Genomic DNA, 23,907 nt, shown 5'->3' on the forward strand with positions numbered 1-23,907 from the left:
CTTCTATAACAAAGGGTCACTAAGTGATGACAGTGAGCAAGTACTCCTTATCTCTCTTTTCCCTGTCACCTACAGACCTTTGGTAGACCTTTGTCTGTTCTCCATTACATTGTCTCTTTTCCAATTTGAGAGTACCTGGCTGCACCCTCTTTTGCCCTGGCTGTCTCCACCCAGGACCCACACCCATGCATCCTCTTCCTGTGGCTCAACAGCTTCATTAAACCCAGGCTGGGACATCCACATGTGCCCTGGGCTCTCACCTGGCTGGAAGCAGTGGGTGCTCAGTTGCCCATGATGGAGGAAGATCTGGAAGGGAAGCCAGGCTGACCCCAGCATGGACAGGGTCCTCACTGACTGGATACAGTCTCACCATGTCTGGGCTCCATGTCAAGAAGCAGGTCCGGAGTGCATCCAGAGAGTCTTGTTAGGAGCAGTCAGAGACAAAGGCCAGAGACAGATACACCTACAGCATGTCCGGCAAGTACTGAAAGCAAATTAAGGGCTTTTAGTGCACTCAGGACACCGTCATGCTTATCTTTGTTGAATTTTATTTGTCATTTTTTTTGCCCAGTCACTCTGTCTTATAGGAGACTAATTTTTCTCATCTTTACAGTTTGCCTTCAAGGTATCTACTGTCTGGAGCAGCTTTCCATCATCAGCAAACTTTGTCTGTACTCTTGTACGTACTTTCTGGATACACTAATTAGTGTGGATTCCAGCAAAGACCCCTGTGGGACTCTGCTGGTGATTTTTTTGTGTTTTTACACCTTCACATTTGCTCCAATACGTCTTAACCAGTTACTTATCCACGCCAAAACTTTGCTTTTTATACAATGACTTCTTAGTGGCCTTTAAAGCTTATGGTGAAAGTCTTTGCCAGAAATTTTCTGGATATCCAAGGGAAATATGTCAACTGGGTCATATTAGCCCACATAGCACAACTGAAGCCTGCAGAGAACTCCAAGAAGTTCATAGGACAAAATGTCACTTTACAGAAGTCATGTTGACTCCCCAAATAGATTTTGTTTATCCAGGTGTCCACTAATTCTAGCATTTCTTGTACCACAGATCCTTTGTGGTAGCCAAGGCACTGGTCTGGTCAGAGGGAAAAATTGTAGTAAATTAGTTTTGCTTGACTGCCTGTTACCAGCAAACTGTACAGGTGTTAACATTATTAGTGAATCTTCAGAATGTATGACTTGCAATTACACTCCTGTTGCAATGCTCTAGACTCAGACTGCATCTGGTAAAAATAGGCCCGAAAATAATAGCATGTGTTTGATCATGTTGACAAGCAGTGGAAAGGACTGAGTGGTACTTCAGGTCCTCTATTAAAATGTAATGAAAGCTTCGAGCAGCTCACTGGAGTGGTAATTCCTCACAACTGTGAATATTAGCAGAACAACCTTCTCAGTTGCAAGGAATAGCTAGACCACCCTCTCACACTCGGTTGAAAGTGTCATATTACTGTTTTTCCCTCCAACTGTGAAGGGGAGAAGAATGAAATCACTGCAGAAGGAATGGATTCATTTCTTCTTTCTTCTGAAATTCAGAAGAGACATAAAGGAACTGTGATGCAGAAGGAACCGAGACAGTCTGCGATCCACTATGTGTGTTACAAGCTCTTTCTCACAAATGAGGGAACAAACCTGTTATTCTGCACAGCGCAGATCTGGTAGCCATGGGACTAATGGTCCTTCCTCTCCCTAAAAGGACAGAACACTTTAGCATATCCTTGTATCAACTCAGATGTGGTCACATGGATTATTTCTTATTGGTGGGCACGTCAGCGATCAGCTGGTTCAGACATCAGAGGTTTATAGACCGTTCTATTTGAAAGACCATGCAGATGTCAGCTCTCAGCAGAAGATAACACTGTTGTGCTAGTTTTGGTTTTTTAGTAATCCAAATGCCAAGAAACTTCTGATGCTATTACTTTCTGTAAAGTACTTGCTGTCTCACAACAGGGCAGCTTGTTGCTTGTAAATAAAAGTAGCAAGGTTTTCATGTGCAGGGAAAAACAAAATTGGCTTAAAAGAGATTTAACAATGAGACAAAATAAAGTATTTGTACACTATTGTCATCATTTTTAATGAAATAATAATATTTCACATTTCATCTGTGCTAAGAGTCACAGATTACAACCAGAATAGTATGATTTCCCATTATAGCTGCAGCTTTGGCTTTTGAAATGAAACTGGACCTTTGCTTACTGTTGGGAATACAGTCCTTGGAGAAGGACTAGCTTCAGGCAAAGCAGAGAGTTGCTTTGACTAGAATTCTGCTGTAGGTAGAAGACTTGCTGCAGTCCGGCTACATAAGGTGTAGGGACACCTTTCTGCCGTTAGGAAAGGGATGTGAACGTATGGTTCACACTTTTATCACCTTGTAGTGATAAAAGCAGTACATGCTGCCAGGTTGGCTTTCCAGACCTCTCGTGATAACTCTGCATCATGCCTGTATTGCTCAGCCCACTCTGTCCCTTATACTCGTCCCTTATACTTTGCTGAAATGCCTTCCTCACAACCCTTTTTCTACAGACAGGCAAAGTAAGACCATTCTTACCCTATTGGTAAGGTTTGAATGTAATCATGGTGGTATTTATTTTTGTTGATTTATCCCACTTGGAAGGTTTTGTATGATTCAGTCTTTTGGACTGAATTATTTATATTCTTGCCTCTGTTATTATTTTGCATTTGTTTCATCAGTTGCCTCAGAGGTAGCACTTGCGTAGAGTCAGGAAGCTTGAAAGAAAAGGTACAATTCTCTGTCTAGTTATAAATGAACTCACTTCTGGCAAATGTTTGCAAGTCATAGCTGGTGAAGAATCTAGGAGTTGCCTGATGACTTACAAACAACCCTTATGCCATTTTCATAACTAAAAACTCCTTAAAATTGCTGCTGGCACTATATTGTAGTTATGTTTAGAGTTCAGGCTGGAGCAGACTTACGAGATGATCTGAAAAGAGTTGTAAGACTGCCACCATTACTACTCCGTAGTGTGGCATAGTATCTTCAGTGGTGGAAGAGTTTCAGAGGCACTTAGATCAGGCTGACATCACCTTTCTGTTTATATGGCATTGCAGACATGCAAGTGGTACCGGAGTGGTTCTGTCGGAAGGAACGCATTCCAGCCGACCATTAAGCACTGCTCTGCAGCTTTCATAACTGGTCCAGACTGAAGAAAATGTGCAAGCAGTTACCATCAGAGTGATTATAAGAACTTTTCCTTCATGTAGTTGTTGCAGCCTGATCATAATGACTCAATTACCACATGCTACAAAATGTTGTAATTGTTGTTAGTCCTGCATACTGTCAGAGCCTGTTTTGGCTGTTCTGGCTGAATAGTTTTGAGTCTGACTACAGGAGGTGATCCGAACTGCCTGGATGGAGAAAAGCCAGCAGTCATGAGAGTCACAGGAGAGCTGTCTAGCACACCCAAAAGCTTTTCATCCTACAAATGGATCTACAGCACTCTGTCTCACCGCAGAATGTGCTGCATAATAACACTTAAGAAAACTACAAAGAGAAAAGATATGAGAGTTACTGGAAAGCTATTTGGATGAGGAATTGAGTTACTGTTATTAAATAAGGTTGATTTTTCTCCCCAAAAATATTGTTTTTGTTGAAACTTGAAGGCGTATTAATTTTAAAGAAAAGCAACAGGATAAAAATTCTGGCTTAAGTGCTTTAATGATAGAGAAAAAAATTGCTCTGAAAATCAAACCAAATTTTTAAAGAATTGTTTTGAATTTTCTTCAGTATTTAAAAAAAGGTTTTCTAAAAGTTTTAAAGGCAATAACAATCAAATGTTTTGACACTTTTCAGCAATTACTTTGCAGAATATTTTTTGAAGGAGATTTTTTCCTGTTTTTTCTGAAAAAACCTTCCCATCTAATTACTATACTACTTATTTTCAGAAGACTGATTCCACCTATGATTTTTTAATCTTTTCAGTTAATCTTTGCTGCACCAAATTAATGTCTGGATCAGCTGACCAGGTATAAGGTTCCTATTAAGCTTAACACTTGCAGGTATTTTTTTAAAATATTTCTCAGCTTTTCCATGCACACTGTGGGAGAGCTGTACTGAAGCTGTCTTGAACCATACTGAAGAGTTCCCTGTTGTTTTGCATGCACTGCTCAGCAACTTTTGCTGAAAAACTTGCAATGATTGATGCTAGTGCCAACCGCACAGCTACTAAAATAGATTTAATAGATTTCATAAGAACTAGGAGATCTGGAATAGCCTGTCTCTTAAGGAAGTAGGTACAATACATTTTTAACTCTCAACCAGCAGCAGTTTTGCAGACCTCGGCACTAGGGTCAACTGGAGTAATGAAAATAAGAAGGAATACTTTCCCTAAGGAGCTCTTTATATTGACTGTAGTTTAATTGACCTAATAGCTGAGAGTCCTTAATAGAAAAGCCCTGAAGAGAGCAATCAGTAAGTTTTATTGACTGGACTCCTGACCAAAGTCAGATGACCTGCCTGAAAATTCTGCCATTCTTGCCATGGGAGTCTACCATAGTTCTGGGCTTGGTCACTGGCTTTTGTGGAAGAAATAATGTTATAACAGGACAATTGCAAGGTGGAATTAGATGAAGATGACTGCAAAGTAAAATGACTGGTTATGCACATACATAGTGTGAAAGGAATTTTTCAGTTTTTCTTATCCGTAGCAATTAGACACCATGATCAGTTTGAAATGCAAGACTTCCTTTATTTCCTGTTTATACAGGCTTTATCCTTTTTGCTCAGTGCTTCTTGCTCATGGTTTTCAACTCTTTCTTCTTGTTCCTCTGTGCTCTGACAGCCTGTCCAGCTTAGTTCTCCTACAACCATGGTGTTGGACTAATTTCTGCAAAGCTGTTGTGAAATCACTCATGACTCATTCCTCTCTTGCTTCCATAAGTAAAATATGCCCTCTAAAAAAATCTCATGGCATGGCAAGGAACACTTACCAACTTGTTAAGTATGCTGAGCTGTGTTTAAGCAGGTCTATAAAGCGGGTTCCAGCCTACACAGTGCAGCATTAATATGCCTCTTCCTAACACCTATCAGGACATAGTATGTCATATTCAGAAGGAGACACTATTAGGAGACAGGGAGAGTCAGATACAGCCCTCACTTTTTTCCCCACTAGGGAAGAAAGCCTGCTTTTGTCCGCTTTTTTTAATATCTATTCTTCTGTGAGTACCTTGATACAATGACTTAGCAAGTAAAGAGGTGTTTTGCTGTGCCTTACCTTCTTTTCAGTGTTTGTAGTTTTCCTTTTGAGACTCTGTGTTAGAGCCAAAACTCACTAAACAACAGTTATATGTTTTTAGACCGTCTTCCTTTTCTGACACTATCTCTATAAAGGTTTGCCTAAAAGAGGCCTTGTACTAATGTTTTTCTTTCCCTCTATAAAAATACAGTGATCTTTTTCATTATCTTACAGTTTTTATTACTTCCTGCATTTAAATCTATGTTAGAGGGACACAGGGCACTGATGTTGGAACCATTTTTCAGTTTACTTCTTGTTTCTGCAGATTTTTTCTTCATTGTGTATGCCTGGTAGGGACCACATTGAATAATGATTCAAAACTAGCACTGCAGTTTATTAATATAAAGGACTAGAACAGCTTTCTCCACTCTGTGGGTGCTGTTTTCTGGTCAGATATTATATCATTCATAGGAAGTATGCTTTCCATATAAAAACTTGCTAAACCCATGCTTTAGGTGTTTACCTTAAACAATTTTAATATTTCTGTTGAACTTCATGTGTCGGGATCCTAAGGCAGGTAATTTGTTTCTATGACAGAAACTGTGTAGTACCAGCACTTACGTCACTTCATGAGGTTTGGTTATTGTCAATTATTGTTTTTCATGTTTGAGTCCAAAAGCTGGGGTCCAAATCCTGCTGTGAGAGCATTTCTATTGAGTTTTGAATGAAGCCTAAAACTATATGGTCTGGCCAAGGATGATGAAAGGAGAAAAGCCTTTAGTAAGCACTAAATGTTGAACTAAAGTCAAGAGAATTAGATGTATTTGATGTGTTATTTGTTTAATATGTTTAAACAAACCTGCTTCTTCAAAACTTTGAAGTTTACTACCCCTAATTCCTATTTTTAAGTGTTCCTCTGCACTTCTGATAAAATATCTAAAATATCTGGGTGAACAACAGTGAATGGTGCCCATGGTAACTTTCTACTTGACAGTCTGAGAGGATGCAGATGTGGGAGATAGCCACTGTTCCCACCAGTCTCCTCAGACCACTTTTGAACACTGCACTGATATGCTTCAATAACCCCAGAAGTAAATCTTCAATGCAGGGAAGTGGTCACTGAGATAAACACTAAAAGAGCCCAGACAGAAGTCAGGGATGGATTCATTTATGAACTCAAGTTTACTGTTTGCAGTTTAATAGTTTACACAGCAAGTGTGTACAAATTAGGCGAAAAAAAAAAAAAAGAAAAAAAAGAAAAAAAAAAGAGAACCCCAAGAACACTGCTTTATTCTATTCTAACAGGAGGTGAGTTTAAAAACCTTGCAGCTCTACTTGTTGCATTTTGAAGACTCATACTGGTAACATGGCATGTACCATAGCAATGGGCATATGCTTTATATTTTGCTGCATTTTTATTAATTGTCACACGTGGCAAATTGCTTTTCATCAATCACTTTTTTCTGTAGCACTGAGATATTTCTCTCAGAAACTCCAAACCTTGCAGTTAATGCTTCATAATCATAAACCTGTGGTCATGGGTAAAAACATACTTACTTTTAACTATTTGCTTCTTACTTTTGTTATTGACTGTAATTGCCAAGTAAATTTACGTTCGGGAATTAAAATCCCCTCCCTCTTTAAGAAAAGTAGATTATACTTTCCATGCTGTTATGTTTCCATCTTTGGGCTTGCACCATTGTTTGTTCAAATGATAGCTCAAAAATGACAATATTGCAAATGTTGAAACTTTCAGTGTCTGCAGAATCAGAGTAATTGTGCTTAAAAACTATAGCAAAAGGTAAGTAATGTGAAAGCAGTGGAAATTCGAAGATGTCTTGGGACTTCAGAGTCGGATTTTTGATATCAGAATTTGATTAATGTCTCTTCCATATTTACTGCTTTTATTAGGTCCAGTTCAGTTTTGATCTCTGCCAGGCTTCATCACTGGAAGACCCAGGGCTTATTATCCTGAAGGAGTAAATCTTTGTGGGTTTGAGAATTTCAGCAGTAGAAAACTTGAAGTCAAAGTGGGCTTCAGTTCTCAGAGGTGTCCAGATAATCTGTCTAGATACTTAAATTACTTTCATATTTTTATTAGTTTATATTTTGGGTGCAGAGTCAGAGAAAATTGATAAATGGACTCCAACTCTAAATAAGATGGTATCTTTTTCATTGTAGCTTTGAAATAGGCTTTCCTTGAAAAGAGTTAAAATGTAATGGTGTTAGAAATGGTGTTAAGAAGGAGAGTGCCACAGGCACTGGTGTATGCTGAGGTAGGTTTTGCTAGAAAGATTAGCTGAAAAGTTGCACAGTGAGGATGTTAAGTTTTGAGATGATGACACATGGTGGCTTGCTTGAACTTCAGAGCTTTGTTGAATACAAAACAACAGCAGAGTTTAATATTTTGGGAAAATATTTTAAAAAATAACCTCACACAGAAGGAATATGTAAGCAACCCAGTACTTGGCTTTCTTTAATTGAATAGTTAAGGCAATTAATGCAGTACAATGTGTTAAAGGTCAAGTGAAGGGACAACACTTGGTTGTAAATGTGAGTGTATAGTCATTTTTAAGAGAGAACAGTTTGTTCACTTAGTTTTATAGAAGGATGATGCCATTAAATTTTCTCATACTCACTTCCTGTCTCATTTTAAGGAACACTGTGCACCTGTCATTATACTTCCTAATCTTTTAAAACCTCCTTAAACAGTGTCTCCAGAGCTAACAAAATACCTTTTTCCTGTCTGCTTTATATGTAAATAACAGATTCATGAAAGAGGTTTCCTTTCCTTGATTGGCTTGGTTTGGTTTCAGAAATTGCAGAGCAAGTCAATTGTAAAACTGTAGTTTCCATTAAATGGCAAGTACTTTAGATGTTGTTTTCAAATAGTGCTGATGACTGCAGAACCATCACAAAAAATAAATTCCTTCACATGAAGCAAGTTTTCTTAAGACTAAGAAAGCACTCTTGGTCTTCTATTAAGCTGAATAACTTGCTGATTTTGATTTGGGGAAACAAGAAGTTTCCCCAAACAAGCAAGAAGTCTATTTTCAGAATTCCTCTTTCAGTTAAGAATTGATTTCTCATGGTATTTGAGATTGAAGCTGTCTAGTATTGTGTAACTAAGTGCTGTACATGTTTTTAACACGGAGACCAGTTTAACATTTTTGTAGACATGTTTCAAAAACATCACACCAATATCTGTGAACCTGTTCTTTAACGTTTAGAGTAGACAAATACTAAAAACAAGACAAAGCATTTTAAAACCTAACAGAGAGGTTTTAAAGCCAAACTTAGTCAAGCTTATTGTAGTTTTTCTTGATTAAGGAGAGAATATTTTCAGGTTTTATGTGGTAAATAGTCATAGTTGAAAAAAAAGGACACAGTTAATAATTTACTTTTGGTCTGATCCCTGTAAATTTGGGGGTTTCTTTCAATAAAGAAGCAAGATGCAAAAAGGGAAGTGGGGCACATAGTATCCATACTCAAGGAGTTAAATGTATACAGTTCAATCAGAATCAAATCCTAATTTTGAAGTCCATTCATCCATGGAATATTTTTCTTTAGGGAACTTGTAGAAAAAGGCTTTAGTGTTGGAAAAAGCACTGGAATGTGTGGGGAGAATTTTTGATTGATTGCAGTGGGAGTTCAGTGTCTAGAGCAGTTGCAGTACTGGATGGAGGTTAGAAAAATAAATCACATAGCTCAGACTGATGAAAAATATAAGATTTAGGTATAGTCACACAAAGATCAGTCATTGTAAGCTTAATGAAAGCAGTAAGGAGACACTTGGCTGTTCAGCTCAAAATTTTGCAGCCTATGTTCACAAAGTTTTCTTTTCAGCTGTTATGTGAGAAATACACCACGATACCAAACTAATAATACATCCTTCACATCAGTGAAGGAATTACTGTTCTGACTTAGGTATGCCAATCCCTTCCATCTTTACATCTGATAAAAACAATATGATAAGAAAGCAGTTTTACGTGCTGTATAACTGAAATTATTCAAAATTACAATGAATGGCTTGTTTGAGAATATAGAGCAAAAAACAGCATTAGAGATATCAAAGTACCATTAAATGTCCAAAATGCACACACTTCCCTACCACAATAGATATGTCTGTCACATTGTACACAGCATTTTTCTGTTTTCTCATCAATGACAAATACTGAGAAGTAATTTCTGATCTCACTTTTACTTGTGTAGCTGGACGACTTCCACAAAGTTCCTAAATGAAGTAGGAAAGTTGAAATCATGGCTTAGCAAAGAGGCTCTATCCTTTTCCAGTCACCTCACCCCTTCATTGAGAGTGTACAAGAAAATCCATGATATCCTTATTCAGGACATCTTTTTAGTTTGGTCTGGGCAAAACTCATTGAATAATGTATGTTAACACTGAATATGTTATTGTCTGTGGAAGATGAAAGAATGGCTGATTTTCTATGATGGGGTAGAACAGAATATTTCTGTGTGTAATAGGAAAAACTCTTTATAAATTTGTAATGTTAAAAAATCCCAAAGTTTTTGACTTAGATTGCTACATCTTGTAGATCACATGAGACAAATATATTACCAACAGTATCTATTTTTAGTAACTTAATAAAAGGACCCAGAAAACACTAAAGCACTGAAATATACGTAGCACAAAAAAATACTGAAATAGTTACTTTGAAAACTCATAGAGAGGACAAGTAATTAAATACTTAAAATGTTTCAGAGGCTCTGTATGAAATCAGTTTTGAGTTGGTGTTTCCCAGTATGTCTTGAATGCCTTGGTATTTTATTATAATAATGAATTCCAGTGTAAAGTAATTTTTCATAGTTTCTGAAATTTCTTAAACAGCAAAATGTAGTTTCAACATCTACTGCAAGAGGTCCATGTAATCAATACCAGATTTTCTGGAATAGCTAAAACTTTTTTTTACAAAATCCAGACACAAATTTGATCTGAAAACAAAAAAAGCTTGAAGAATATAATTGACAAACCATACAATAACCCCACTACCTTGTGTTTTCTAGAGGTCTTCATAGGACTTAAAAATGCTACGTATTCAGAATACTGATAGTAGCAGCCAGAAAAGGCATTCCAACATTGAAGCCTCGGAAAGAAAACTTTGCAATTGAACTATCCTCATACAAACAATAAAAGATTTTGATTGCACATGGATCAAATGGAAACTGCTTTGAATATTGGGTGTGTGTAGGATTTGCTGGATAAAGCGCCTGGTGAAAATGCAGTATTTTGTACTTTCACTGCACAGAACATTCTGTTATCCAAGAATTTAATCCTAACAACTTCTTTAGTCTGTTTCCAATGTATGTGTAAAATAAATGTGTGCATCTGCATGACTGGAGCTTACCAAGATCACCTGTGTGTAGTCGTAACTTCATTTTAACCCATGTATGTGCAGTTTGGTGGGAACCCAAGCTCCTACAAACCACTCTTCCTCATGAAAAGATTGTCAGCTGTTTTCCCACTCATTTTTTAACTACTTCCCAGAGAAGTGTGACATATGTTTGCACAAGTGATACCTCAGGATGTATTTAGCCATACAGCTCTTCAGTTTGTGCAGCCTGCTATTAAATTGAACTGCACTCATCAGTTTACTACAGCTGAGGATGTGATCCTCATTGCAGCAATGCAGCATCAGAACATCTAGGAGCCAGCAGCCAGATCTTCTGGCTGGAAAAGACAAAAGTAAAACATTCTTGATCATTCCTCCTGTAAATCCTAACATGATTCATGATGGAGAGTGATATGTAGATCCCAAATTGAAAAACATTAGGCTACATGCAGCAACCTCACACAAAACCCCTCACCTGTTCCCACCCCATCCCTTCCCTGACTTACTTTTCTTTTTACTTACATGTATGCTAGCTTATGTGCTTAATGCACTCACCTGTAGATTTACTAGTTAATGCCTTTTTAACCAGCATATCTAAACTGAACTGTCAATACCTTTCTTTGTCCCAAACTTCTGCTACTTTGTGGAAAAAAAGTCGAACTCAAGCCAAAACTAGCAAGTCAATTCTGTTATTTTTATAAGATTATCACAGGAATGCCAATGAAAATATTCTTAAGTTACAATGGGTGTAACACAGGATTTTCACATTACCCCCTCCCTCTGGGGGAAATCCATAACTTTGTCTACACTGTGAACTCCACTCATATGGGTCAGGGCTGATTTACCCAGTCAGTGTGTTTGTTTCCACTTCCATTTTCATTGGCACAAACCCAAACAACTAAGGGGAAACAGGCAGTGCAGGGCCCCCACCCTGGCTCTGAACATATTTTCTTCTATTGTAGCTGGTTCCCTCAATTTCCCAGATCAATCAAAACCTGCTGGAGTCACTGCTGTGATAAAGTCAGTTGCTGTCAGGGAGTAGGATATCTGTGCTAGAGTGATCAAGAGGGGTCAGAGTTTTATACTGGCAATGATAACCCTACAGAAATAAATACCTACTAAATTCCAGCATAAAATGGGGCCTGGGGGCAACACAGAATATCGTGAAACACACTGAATCTCTGATGGTCTCTGTATTGTGCTGGCATCCCACTCAAGAGCTTCAGCTCTTACCTTTCCAAGGCAATGATAAAGTTTTAGAGATCCAGAACATAGCAGATACTGATAATGTCAGTACTTGGATGACTCCTTTGAGGACTGGACAGGATGCTAATCTTGAGAAGTCAAGATGTCAGTTCCCTGAAATGTCCTGTCCAAAGTGTTAACAGCCTGCATATGAATGGTACACCTTAAACCTGTGTAAAGTGCCTAATGAAAAGATTAGCAATCAAGCTGTTGCTAATATATTCATTTATGAAAAAATAAATAACGTAATCTCTCTTGGCATAGGACCATGTTACACAGTTGTGTCAAGGGGAAGTTCAAATCAGCTTCTGCTGAATTCTGGTTTTAGTGAAAAACCTGGATCTAGTAGTAGCTGGTTACTGCCTATGTTCATGGTAAATGCTTCCCGAGTCAGTAATTTACTATGTCTGCTTTTCTAATCTTAACCTGATTTGAAAATTAAGCTTTGCTCTTCCTGATTTTTTGTTACATTATTACCGCTACTGACCTCAAGTGTATCCTGAAAGATAATTTTGATTATCGTGTTAGAAACAGGATGTAATACCACCTGTTGCTCCCAGATTTCTGTGTAGTGTTGGAACATCAAAACTAATGAGAGCTGCTCAATTGGCTCCTATGAAAGATACACAAGATAGAGCCTTGTGCTCAGCCTCACGTGGCTTTGTCTGCTCTCCCACAGTGCCATGGCCACATTCAGTCCAATAAATGGGATATGCCCAGGGCTGCTCTCTGTCTTACAGGCAATCCCATGCTCTGTTTCAAGTGCACACAGTTCTAAAAACTGGGGTAGCTGCATCCAGGTTGCATGCTGGGAATGGTCTCTGACCTGTGCTGGCTGCTCAGCCATATCCATACCCAGGAAGGGTTTGGAGAAGACCTCTCTGGGCTGGTCTTGAGCTGCAGCCATAAGGGCAGGAGACTGGGATTGTGTCCATGACCAAGGTGGAGCTATTAATACTGTTCCTGGACAGTTGGTTAAAATTAGTTTTAAAAATAAGACATGAGGTTTACAATTTCTTACAGTTATGTCTCATCAATTATTTTATATCTGGAGGGATTCAGAGATCCTATTAGATACTTGGGAAGATGTTTGTGCACTTTCTGAGTTTTATGTTCCCTGCTTTGATAGTTTTCAGGTCAGAGTTCCGCAGGCTGGCGTTGTTATGTAAGAGAAAATATTGTCTTTTATCAGTTTTCAATTTGCCACATGTAATTTCATTAATTAAGTGCTTTGTTCTAATCAGTTCTAATTCCATGTGATGACAAATATAATTTGTTAATAAACTGATAAGCGATATGGGCTAGAGCAACAGGAAGCAGAAATAATAAGTGAATTCATAGACAACAATTACACTTTCATATAAGTCTCTATATTAGCCTGTAAGGAGATTTTTTTTTTCCCTTATACTTACTATTCCTAGGTGTGCCAATCAGTTCATCCATTCAAAGCATATGTTGCGGGACATAATGCATCAGCAAACGATGATGCAAGGCAAGCTGATAGGACTGGCCAGGGCATAGTACACTCTTTGTCTCCTGGCTTCAGTGGCCAAAACCAAATTGTTGAATTATTTTGTGAGAGCACAATCTTGTCTTTCATTGAATTATAAAAGGCTCTGCCAGGGTTATGTGCTATTTCCAGTCAGGAATATGGAGGCTTTAAATTCTTGCTGGGTACAAGGAGTACTGTGAAGATGAGGCAATGGGAATGATGCAGAATGAGAGTCTGGACTGAGTTTTTAATAGTGCTTAAAATAGTGATTCCTCAGAAATCAACCAGAAGAGTCACATTTGCAAATGAGGAATAACACAGATACAAAAGATCCTTGCTAACTACAGCTTTATTGTACTTGTGCTCTGCAAAATACATCTGATTATGTGTTGCAGAAGAATTATGTAAAGTTTCACTCATATACATTTATATAAATATATATAAAATATATATTTATAAAATTATATAAATATTATTTCGTAAAATGTTATTTTATAAAATATGGTGGGTCTATTACTGATGAGTCTATGCAGGTGATTTCATAGAAAAAACTTGTAATATTTATCCTGTTGGCAATTCTCTGTATTCTACAGATATTAATAATAATAAAAAATATTTAGGAATGTTTTAGAAAATTATTTAAATTTTATTGAGTTCCATTTTTTGATGACCCACACTACACTGCCTGGGATTTTTATGACCTGCAGTTTCACTGTTCAGTGTTTGCAGAAATTTAAAAAAACTCAAGGGTGAATTGAAATATATTTCTCCACACCCAAACTGTCCAGCATCAAAGCCTGCTACTGATGCCTTTGCAGTGCTGAAAGTTAGTGTAACACCCTACTAACAAAGGGTGGTGGGATGGGTTGGAGCCCTATGCAGGGGAATAATGCTTATATTTTTATGTGGGGAGTCCAGGGAATAAAAGGACATTTTTAAGGCATTCATGGCTGACTTAGAATTAAACCTTACCTCTCCTGGCTTTAGGCATAAAGTAATTTGGTAAGGAAATTCAAAGTCTGGAAGGAACTATTTCATTGCAGTTTGGTGTAAAAAATCAACCTCCTTCTCCCACTAAATTCAATCCTCATTACTTAATTACATGGAAACCACATTTCCATAAGCATCCTCTGTGTTTGAGAGTGAATCTGTCTCCCTGAGTGGGTGTTTGCCAGTGTTGGTCCAGTGGTTACTCCTTTGATTGAAAGGAAAAGAAATGGTCAGAGCTAGAGAGGATGGCACAGCCTTCCTCACTGCCCGGGTCTGTGCTGTGCCTGCCATGTGGTTTTCAGACAGCAGCACTTATGGAGTCATGCTCTCCCATTCAGCCTTGTGGGGGCTGCAAGGCTGCAAAGCTTCAAATACAGAACTCAAAGACGCCATTGTGCAGAAAATGACTTTAAACAGTTGTTGAATTTTAAGTCCGTGCTTAAATTCAAAGCATATCTGTGAGGTTATAGGATTTGCTCAACACTTTTGGAAATTTAGAGCTGTTGTAGAAATGTTTTAGAAGCTTTAGAAATGTTGTAGAAATTCTAAATTAGATATTGTTTCATATGATGATTACAAATCCGGGGGTATCTGCATTTATACACAATCACAGTAATATTTCCAAGCAGTAGACCTCAGCCTGGTAACATTGTGAAGGGACAAACTTTTGCACACATCAGAATGAGTCTTACTTCCTTTCTGTTTATTGCAGAGAGAATCCTTTCTTTTATTTTTAAATCTGAATGTTTAAATAGAATTAGGGTTGTCTGTTTATTTTGACACTTACAGTAGCAGCAAACATTAAATTAGGTGTGGTGCATAGTAATTTTTATCAGCATAGTGTAGCAGAATAAAGATCTTTTTGAGAGATCATACAGCTTCTACAATTTGGAAGGTAAATAAAGAAGCAAAAATAAACCTGCCCCATCTCCTCACTTGAACTTTCCCAGACTGAGCTCAATCAAAGTGTGGGTTGCCCAGAGAGCAGAATACATGGTTTGGTCTGCAGAGGCTCCAGCAGAGTGCTAAGCTTCCTGTTTTGCATAAACACTTTGAAAAGGTTTTATCTCATTACTAGCTTAAATGTGAGTAAGCAGAGCAGAGTATTACTTTGTGTTCAGAGAGAATGATGGGACCTTTCTTAATTAATATGCTCCCATTTTGCATATGGACATTTTTCTAGATCTACAGATTGCCTTTATGTTCAAAATTATTTTTGAGGTGAAGATAAGCTACTGTCCAAGCCTAGGCCATAGGATAGCTGTTTTTGGTTTGGTGTTTGTGTCTTGCTGGAATAACACGGGTTTGTTTGTTCTGTAGCCATTCCAGCCCACCCACATCTTGGTGGTTTGGCCCTTCCTTCTGCTTGTCTGCAGGTGTGCCCATTGCTGACCTCATTCACCCATCTATTTGCAGTCATAAATACATCTAACCTAATGTTTGGCCATATTTGTGTTGTGATATCCTTGAAATAGAAAAAACCCTGAACAATTAATTGCTTCTTACAAAGCAAAACTTTTTTCCACCCAATGTTCATCGAACTAGGTGGTTTTTTTTATGCTGTGACACGAAATGATTGTAAATTTTCTCTTTTATTTTGGGCATCACCGCACACTTGCAAGTGCCTCTGCTGTGTCACCTGCCTGTGCTTTCTCAGTTCAAATGACCATCTTTATTAGTACTGCATTTTAAAATATATGTAAAGTGCTTAAAAGTTCTCAGATGTCAACATGAAAGCAAATTATAATTAATTCAGTACTGCTTTTTTATGTCTAAAGTGCTAGGCACTCTAGCTAAGATTTTTTGTGGTTTAGAATTGGCCTAATTCTGTCAGGCAGGGGAGATTTTGTTGTTCACTTAAATATGACTAGAGTTAACATAAAATATTTGGGTTTTCTTTCTGAAAATTCAATTCCAGAGCTACATAGATTTATTTCAGGATATTTTCATATAAAAAAAAATTATCATCCACTGAGAGAAGTGGATTTAATTTTTATGCCAGAACGAAATCCAGAAGCATTCTGTTTTATGAAGGAATATTTTAATGTATTTTTAAAAAATACTAGTAGTGTTAATACAACCCACCCAGTTGTCATTGGTATGCTGTGCTACTGCCTAAGCATGTGGAGTCATTCACACTAGTGTCAGGTGGGAAACTGTGTGCTTCAGCTGTGAAAAGAAAGTTCCCATGCAAAGCATAACTTAGAGTGAAACAAAAACCTGGATAATGCATGAACTGCAAGTACAGGCTTTTTTCCCCACAGTGACCTTGTTTTCATTTGATGTAACCTTCACAAAATTTGGGTCTTTGGGGCTGAAATAGACAGTGTTCCAAATTTGATTGCTTTTGCCCTCTTGTAAAAATTCTTGGCTGAACAAAATTTGTCGTCCAGCACTTCACCATGGCTGGATAAGTGCAGAAATGAAAGCAGGTGAAGAGGTAGAGGTCAAAAGTCATGCCTGTGAAAGAAATGTTGAGTATACTAGGACAAAATACAGGTTTTAGGCATAAACAATGACAATGGATAGAAGTAGAGAAGTGTGAAAAATTAGAGGAAAATATGAATATTAGCACAGATTTTGGAGGCAACTGCTGGAATGTGTTAGTCATTCAAGAAAAAAATTTAAAAAGAGAAGTACGTACATATGGGATAAGATTATATCAACACTGTTTCCTTCCCAAATCTACAGTTAGGCATTGTAGCTCTGTGTCTGGCTGTGGCTTTACCTTCCCATAAATGACTCATGAAAGTCACTTTTCAAACTGTGTATATCAGCACTTACAGTTGTTTTGATGAGTTCATATGGTGGAATTCAGTGCTGGGACTCTAAAGAGGCAAAATCAGTGGACAGAACAAGCTGGACAATTAATTTTGTTTCATAGGATATGAGGTTTGCGTGTACACATGACTGTTTGTGTGGTGCAATCATTAATGAGTCAGATATTTTTTCCTTAGCCCCATAGTTTTAGGGCACTCTTCAGATGATTGAACATGGTATAAGAAAGACTAGGATAGGGTATTTTCTGCCTCACACAAGTTAAAAGGTATATATGTAAAATAGCCAGGAAACTCCTAGAAAAGAGGGAATGGTTTCATGGTTAGGAAAACTGGCAACTGTCAAAGTGGGATTCTATTCCCACTGATAAGTTTTTATTTTACTGATAAGTTCTTATTACAAGTGGTCAAATTGCTGTGACCAAAATTTTCCATTGGGCACTAAATACTCATTTTTGGATTTTCTTCAGTGGGCCAGATTGTCATAGTGCTCTCCCAGCTACAGTTTAAAGTCATTGGTAGTGTGGTTTGCACATATAAAACCCTGTACAAATATGAAGTAGTTAAGGAAAATCAGTAGTTTAATTTCATTTGTGAGGAAGCAAAAATCTGTGGAAAGTTTTTCCATTTTTGCCCATTATCTCCATGCCATGATAGGAAAAAGCCATTTCCCCTACAGTCTATTCCACTTCTGAAGTCAATTAATGCTTCTGAATCACTTAGATAACTTTGGTGAAAGCTCTAACTAGCTCTAGAGGAATTTGTAAATTTCCCTTTTGAGTTTAGTGTTGAAGTATCACACTAAGTTCTTCAATATTCTTTACTATGGGAGCTATGAGTATGATGCAGAAAAAAAATTGGTTATGAAAACCATACTCCAGTGTATTCTCCCAATGGAAACAAATGAATTGCCCAGTGAAGCTTTCAATTTAGAAAATGTTGAAAATAAATCCTTGATTTCACTATTTGAAAGGGGTGTTCATTTTGATTTGGGAAAGAATGGAGGGGGAGAAAGAGAAAGGCCTTTATTGTATAAAATATATATATAAAATAGATGGTGAATTTCCTTTGGTCTATGGTGGTGAAAATGACTTGACAGGCAGATTGTGGATATGTGGGGCTCCTAACCAGGAATATCATAGCTAAATTTGTTCCCATTAAAATCAATAAAATATCTTGGATTGCTTCTAGAAATGTTTGTGGTGTGTATTGCAACAAGTATTCATTCTCCACAGTTCAGAACTGCTCTGGGCCAATGGGATTGCAAAATATCTGTCAGCTTTGGCTGACAGCCTAACGTTGCCACAGCAATTTTTCTCTTTAATGAGTAAAATAGGTGATGTTTATAGAAAAATAACTGTCTCATGAGAAGCTGTGCAAAACGTTCCATTTAAAACCATTCTGTTTATATATAGTTTTGTTGTTTGTTTTCTTTTCTTTTTACTTACTACTGTGGACATTTACATGAAAACAGGATATTTCTCCTTCAAATTGCAGTCATGGGCAGAATAGCTACTATACCAAAATGGAGCCAACCCACTTAAAACAAAAACCCAACCATTTTACTTACCAAATCTGTTTCTTCTGTGCATGCAAAGTTTCGAGCACTTATTTTCCTACCTAAATTTAGGGGCTGGGTTTTTTTGCATTAGTTCTGTAAAATCAACAAAACAACATGGATGTAATAAAGTGAGAATGCATTTCTGCAAATATTAAATTATTAAAAAATCATAAATAACATTTATGTTTTAATATTTACAGTGACATGAGGGGTAAGAATATTTTTTGTTATATGTACTGGATTTTCTTCTTACGCAGCCCAGAAACAATCATAAATACTCAAGAGAGAGAGATAAATAGAAAAGCTGAGTCCTGTTTTTGGTTGCTGATGATCAATAGAATTAATAAGCACAAAGAACATCAGAGTTCTCTCTGATGGACAAATTTAACTTTTCCAGTCTCAGGTTGAGTGTAATATTATACCAGTTAGGGAAGTGTAATATTCTACCAATTAGGGACATACACTTTTACTGACAAGTAGCATATTTTCTCTGGTTTGGCAATGTCTTATAATGCCCTTAAGATTACTCTAGATGTCCTGGGATGAACCAGTGTACATTAACACAAGTGTACATTAACCAGTGTACATTAACACCCATGTTTCTGTATGTATTTACATCACTTAACACCTGGCTTCAGGTCCTTCTTCTCAACTGCCCAGAGAGCTCTGTGTCATTTGTTTCTCTGGCAGCAATGAGGAGAGTGAGTGAGGTGTGCTGCCAAAGCCCCAGCCCCTGTAAGTCCTCATCCTGGCAATCAGGATCCTGGATCACAGAGGCTTCCAGCTGGAGACAGCTCCAGCCAGAGCTGTCTTACAGGGGCTCTGCCCTCAAGGGGCTCACTCGCCCTGGGCTGGGAGACTGCCTGCAGTGGCTTGTGGCACAGAGCATGCTTTTCCTGCTCCTCCTCCTCTCAGTCTAAGGTGCTTCTCTGAAAGCTTATACCTGTCTGCCAAATCCACTGGATGAAGTTGTCATCTGTTTGTACAACTGCAGGATTTATAGTCACTAATGAGTAAATATTCCCTCTCGGGTTAATAAATGAAACACCAGGATTGCAGTGCCGGTAAGCATAGTCCTCTGACTGTAAAGATTTACAGGGAAATTAAAAATGGGCACGCTTTTGTTTGTACTACACAGATCAAGTTTTTGAATTCCAGGAGCACCACTGGTTCCCAAAGCTACCTGCAAATCTTTCAGACAGTATTTTTTTCTCACTTGAACAAAGAAGTGTCCCACTGAGCTTTCCTAGTGTAACCAGCCTGCATTTGGCCCAAACAGTCTCTTTACCTCATTGGGGCCATATGAATTCATGCTTTGCAAATAAAAATGATAAAAACTATGTAAAATATACCTCTAAATTCTAACTGCATATGTAAACTGCATCTTTGGCATGCAACTTCACAGAGTTGGGGTCCATTTGTTCAAACACCATTTAAATATGACTGAAAAATATAAGGACCCTGTCTGGAAAGAAACATTAAGGGCTCTTTGGAGGAATTAGTTGCATTTATTCCTATTTTATAACTGTTCTGTATGTAATTTACACTCAGCAACTTTTTAGGTTGTTTTTAGTTTGGGGCAAGTAATAATGCTTGGTTTTTCATCCTTGTAGGATTTGACACAGGATTTGTGGCTTGGTGAAATGTTTGCAAAGTAATTCAGCATAAATGGGCCAGTTAGTTTCTTTGGTTATCTCTCGGTGATATTCAGTTCCCACCTATTTTGTTCAATGCTGCTTTGGCAAACTGTTACAGATTTCAGCAGCAGGCAGTTCACGGTAATTGTATCATATAATACACTAAGTAAATATATGATAAATGAGCAAATGTTAACCAAACAAGAAATGCAACCCTGGGCACTAACTGGGCTTGAAATTCTCATGGGTAAACACAGCAGGTGAGCAAAGGAGTATGACAAATAGGGTAAGAATTTCTTAAAGCCTGACTGCCACAAATATGTCAATGGAGCTGAGTCAGCATGGGAAGGACACAGTAATTTACTGTTGATTCAAAAGCCAGTAGCTCACTGCTACCCTTCTGGGTGATGTGGAATGCATCAGCTGGAAATGCAGATGACTAACCTTCAGCGGCTGCTGCTTCTGCTGCTCTTCAGCCCAACTCTTGTGCTGCTCCTTTCCAGGGACACTTCTCTGGAAACAACAGCATGCCATAGAGCTGTTGGGATAACCTACAGCCAGACCAGCAACCAAAAAATGTGAATGATATCAGTCATTTTTTTAGAAGTTGCAATTTTACAATTTGCCTTTCTGAATTGAAAAACATTGCTTTCATTCTGCCTTTATCAGGCCAATATAGATAATAAATATATATGTGTGTCATGTGCACAAATTATTGTTTATGAATATAATTTGTATTTTTTTGCTATAGGATTTCTTACATAAAATATGCTTTTCTTACGCTGTTCCTCCAACATTTTCCCCACCAGAAACAAGGCCTTTTTCTGCCTTTCTTCCTCCCATCTCTGTTTTTCTGTATAGACATACATTTAGTTCTTGTGTTGATGGTTACTTTACTCCTAAGTTGCATCTCTGCCTGACTTCCGGCTTTTCTCTGTTTTCATTGTCAGCTCATGGATGCTATGACTGTAGGACTGTGCTAACTGACCCCTCTGGAGTTTTCACTTCGCCATGCTTCCCCAGTGACTATCCCAACAGCCAAGCGTGCAAGTGGATCATCCGAGCACCTCATGGATTTATCATACAGCTAACATTTATTGATTTCGACATTGAAGAAGCTCCGGGCTGCATTTATGATTCACTGACATTAGACAATGGAGAAAGCCCAATGAACCTTTGTGGCATCACTGCCAAAGGATTATCCTATAATTCTATCGGAAATGAAATGATTGTGTCATTTAAAAGTGACTTCAGTATCCAAAAGAAAGGTTTTAATGCCAGCTATGTAAGAAGTAAGTAAGTCCAAAGCATTTCATCCCATTATAGATGTTATACGGAAATGTCCTATAAGGATTAGAATGGCACTTCCCAAAGAAATCAAGTCCTCCATAAGAAGAGAATTAATGGGTGAGGCTGCACTTTACAGGGTTATCTTGTATCTTTTATTAGCTAATTTATTTTTCTTTGGATCAAAATTATTTTATTCCAGGACATGACAAGAAGTGTATTAGAAAAACTTTTCACGTGCAAAGATTTTAGGCCTGACAGTTCTCTTCCTGCCCATTTATGCTGGAGGATTTGGAAGCAGGATAGATGTCTTTCAGGTCAGCACACCTGCAGAGGTACATAGAAACCTAAAGGAGAGCATGAGAGGCAACTTAGTTGAGCCAGAAAGATCGGCTTGGATCTCTGGCCTGGTGTAACTTTCAGCAGTGGGAGAAGTTTGTGTGGAAAGCAGAACTTCTCAGAGTTCTTCCAGCCTCTGGAACAAACTCCCAGGGATGAGCTGACGTTGCAAAATGGCTACCTGTCATCCCAGTTCCTTGACCTTTCTTTCCCTTCCCTAAATATGTAACAATGGTTTTAAAGGTTTTTAAAATACACTCATGCTTTTTTCCCTAGAAGATAAGCGTACATATAATGTCTGATTGGAGCATTAATTATAATTAATTAGAGAGTATATTAAATAGTAAAGGACAGTGAGGTAACGAAGGGCATTTGGACAGTCACTACCAGGCCCCGTGTGTGGCTCACTGTTCATTCCACTTCAGGGTTATGGTTACCAGTTGCATGCTCTTAGTAGACTTTTTTTTTGTAGTGGTTGCAGACCTTAAACTGAACACTAGTATTGCATTTAGCCTTCACATTATTGTAGCAGAGTTATGTTCTGCAGGTTGGCTGGTTGTAAAAACGCAGAGCAGGGAAGTTTGGCAGTTCTCTTTTCAGTCACAAGCACATCTTCCTCATGGTTATTTTAAAATATTTGTTACACATTTCATATATTTTAAAATAATTAAGATAGTAAATCCCAGGAGTCATAAGAAAAAAGTAGGCATGATTATGTCATCAAAATCTCTGTGCAGTCCTGAAAAGAAAAAAGGTAACATCCCAGAGAAGCTAAAAATACTTCTCTCTACTGAGAGTCCTTTCCTGCTGACAAATAATGTAGTAATAATTGTAGGAGCACCTGTTTTCTTATGAAAGTCGAAGCGAATTTTCTGAAAGGCTTCTCTGTTTGAAATGAACAAAACTCTTGCTGTATTGTAAGAAGTTGTAAAATCAAGTGGATCATAAAAAATCATATGCAACCAGATTATGCAAAATATTTAATATTTTAGTGTTTAAGTATCATTGTAAAAGATGAGTTACAAGTGGAATTAAAAGATGCAATATTGACCTCAGCTGTGTTTAATAAGGAGAGGAAAGGTAGGCAGAGAACCCTTTGTGTATGTATATCTAGAGTAATGTATTGTAATGGAAGCAAGAATATTATCTCGAAATTGAGTAGTACCTTATGCTCATGGATAGCACCATCAAAATTAAATAGTCTTGGAAGATAGCCTTTTATATGTTGAAAAAGAAGGCTATTCTCCAATGCAAGTAAAAGTATTGAAGACCTTCACCAGTGACTTATATTTAGTATTTCACAAATGTATTATTTCAGAAGCTCTGTGCTAAGGCTTGCTGTTAAGCACCTAGGTTGAGACTGGCTTCATCTGGCTTCATTACTTCAAATGTGTAACTTTCACCCGACATCTTGATTTTGACTGTGGATGCTGGGAGAGCTGTCTGAATTCTTCTAGGGTGAATTATAACTATATTCTACTTATTGCTCACAGTTGTGCAATTGTGTTACTTTCAGAACATAGTTACACACAAAGATCATAGTGAAACTTAACCTGGAAATGGATATGCAAAAGGATCTGGGAAAAGGGATTGTAATGTACTGCTTTCCTTTCAAGTTGTAAATGCATGTGAAAAATAGCATATCAGTGTACACACACTGAAATGACAATGTATCCACATGGCAGGTGCCTGTACTATGCTCTGCTATGCTTGCAAAGAGTTTCCAAAGCCATCCAAAAGATTGCACACCCCTTCACATCATGTGAAAAATTGCACACCCCCTCACTTCTCATGAAGTTTCAAAGCTTGTAGTTCAAGCTCACACCATCTTTAACTACTAAAAATGTGACACCACAGCAAAAGCATTAATTTCTTTTAGAACTGGGGGAATGCTGTTATTTTTTTTTTCATTTCTAAGAAATTATATATAATAACAAAATTAATTTGTTTGTTCCACTTTGAATTTCAGAAAGTAATGCAAAATTGGAAAGTAAAAGGCCATTCAAAGACACACAATTT

General features: G+C 37.7%; 1 protein-coding gene across 6 annotated transcripts in view; it reads left to right on the forward strand.

Annotated features, from left to right (window-relative positions):
- The window catches only part of ADGRG6 (adhesion G protein-coupled receptor G6), a 111,079-nt gene that overhangs the window by 21,393 nt on the left and 65,779 nt on the right, over positions 1-23,907 (forward strand). For all 6 annotated transcript variants that reach the window (XM_039707506.1, XM_039707503.1, XM_039707508.1 and 3 more), the window contains exon 3: positions 21,213-21,554. In XM_039707506.1, the coding sequence (XP_039563440.1) occupies positions 21,213-21,554 (342 nt within the window). The remainder of the gene's footprint in view (positions 1-21,212; positions 21,555-23,907) is intronic.

The sequence above is a fragment of the Passer montanus genome, unplaced genomic scaffold (genome assembly GCF_014805655.1).
Source record: "Passer montanus isolate IOZ18808 unplaced genomic scaffold, ASM1480565v1 scaffold2, whole genome shotgun sequence".
NCBI classification, from domain to species: domain Eukaryota; kingdom Metazoa; phylum Chordata; class Aves; order Passeriformes; family Passeridae; genus Passer; species Passer montanus.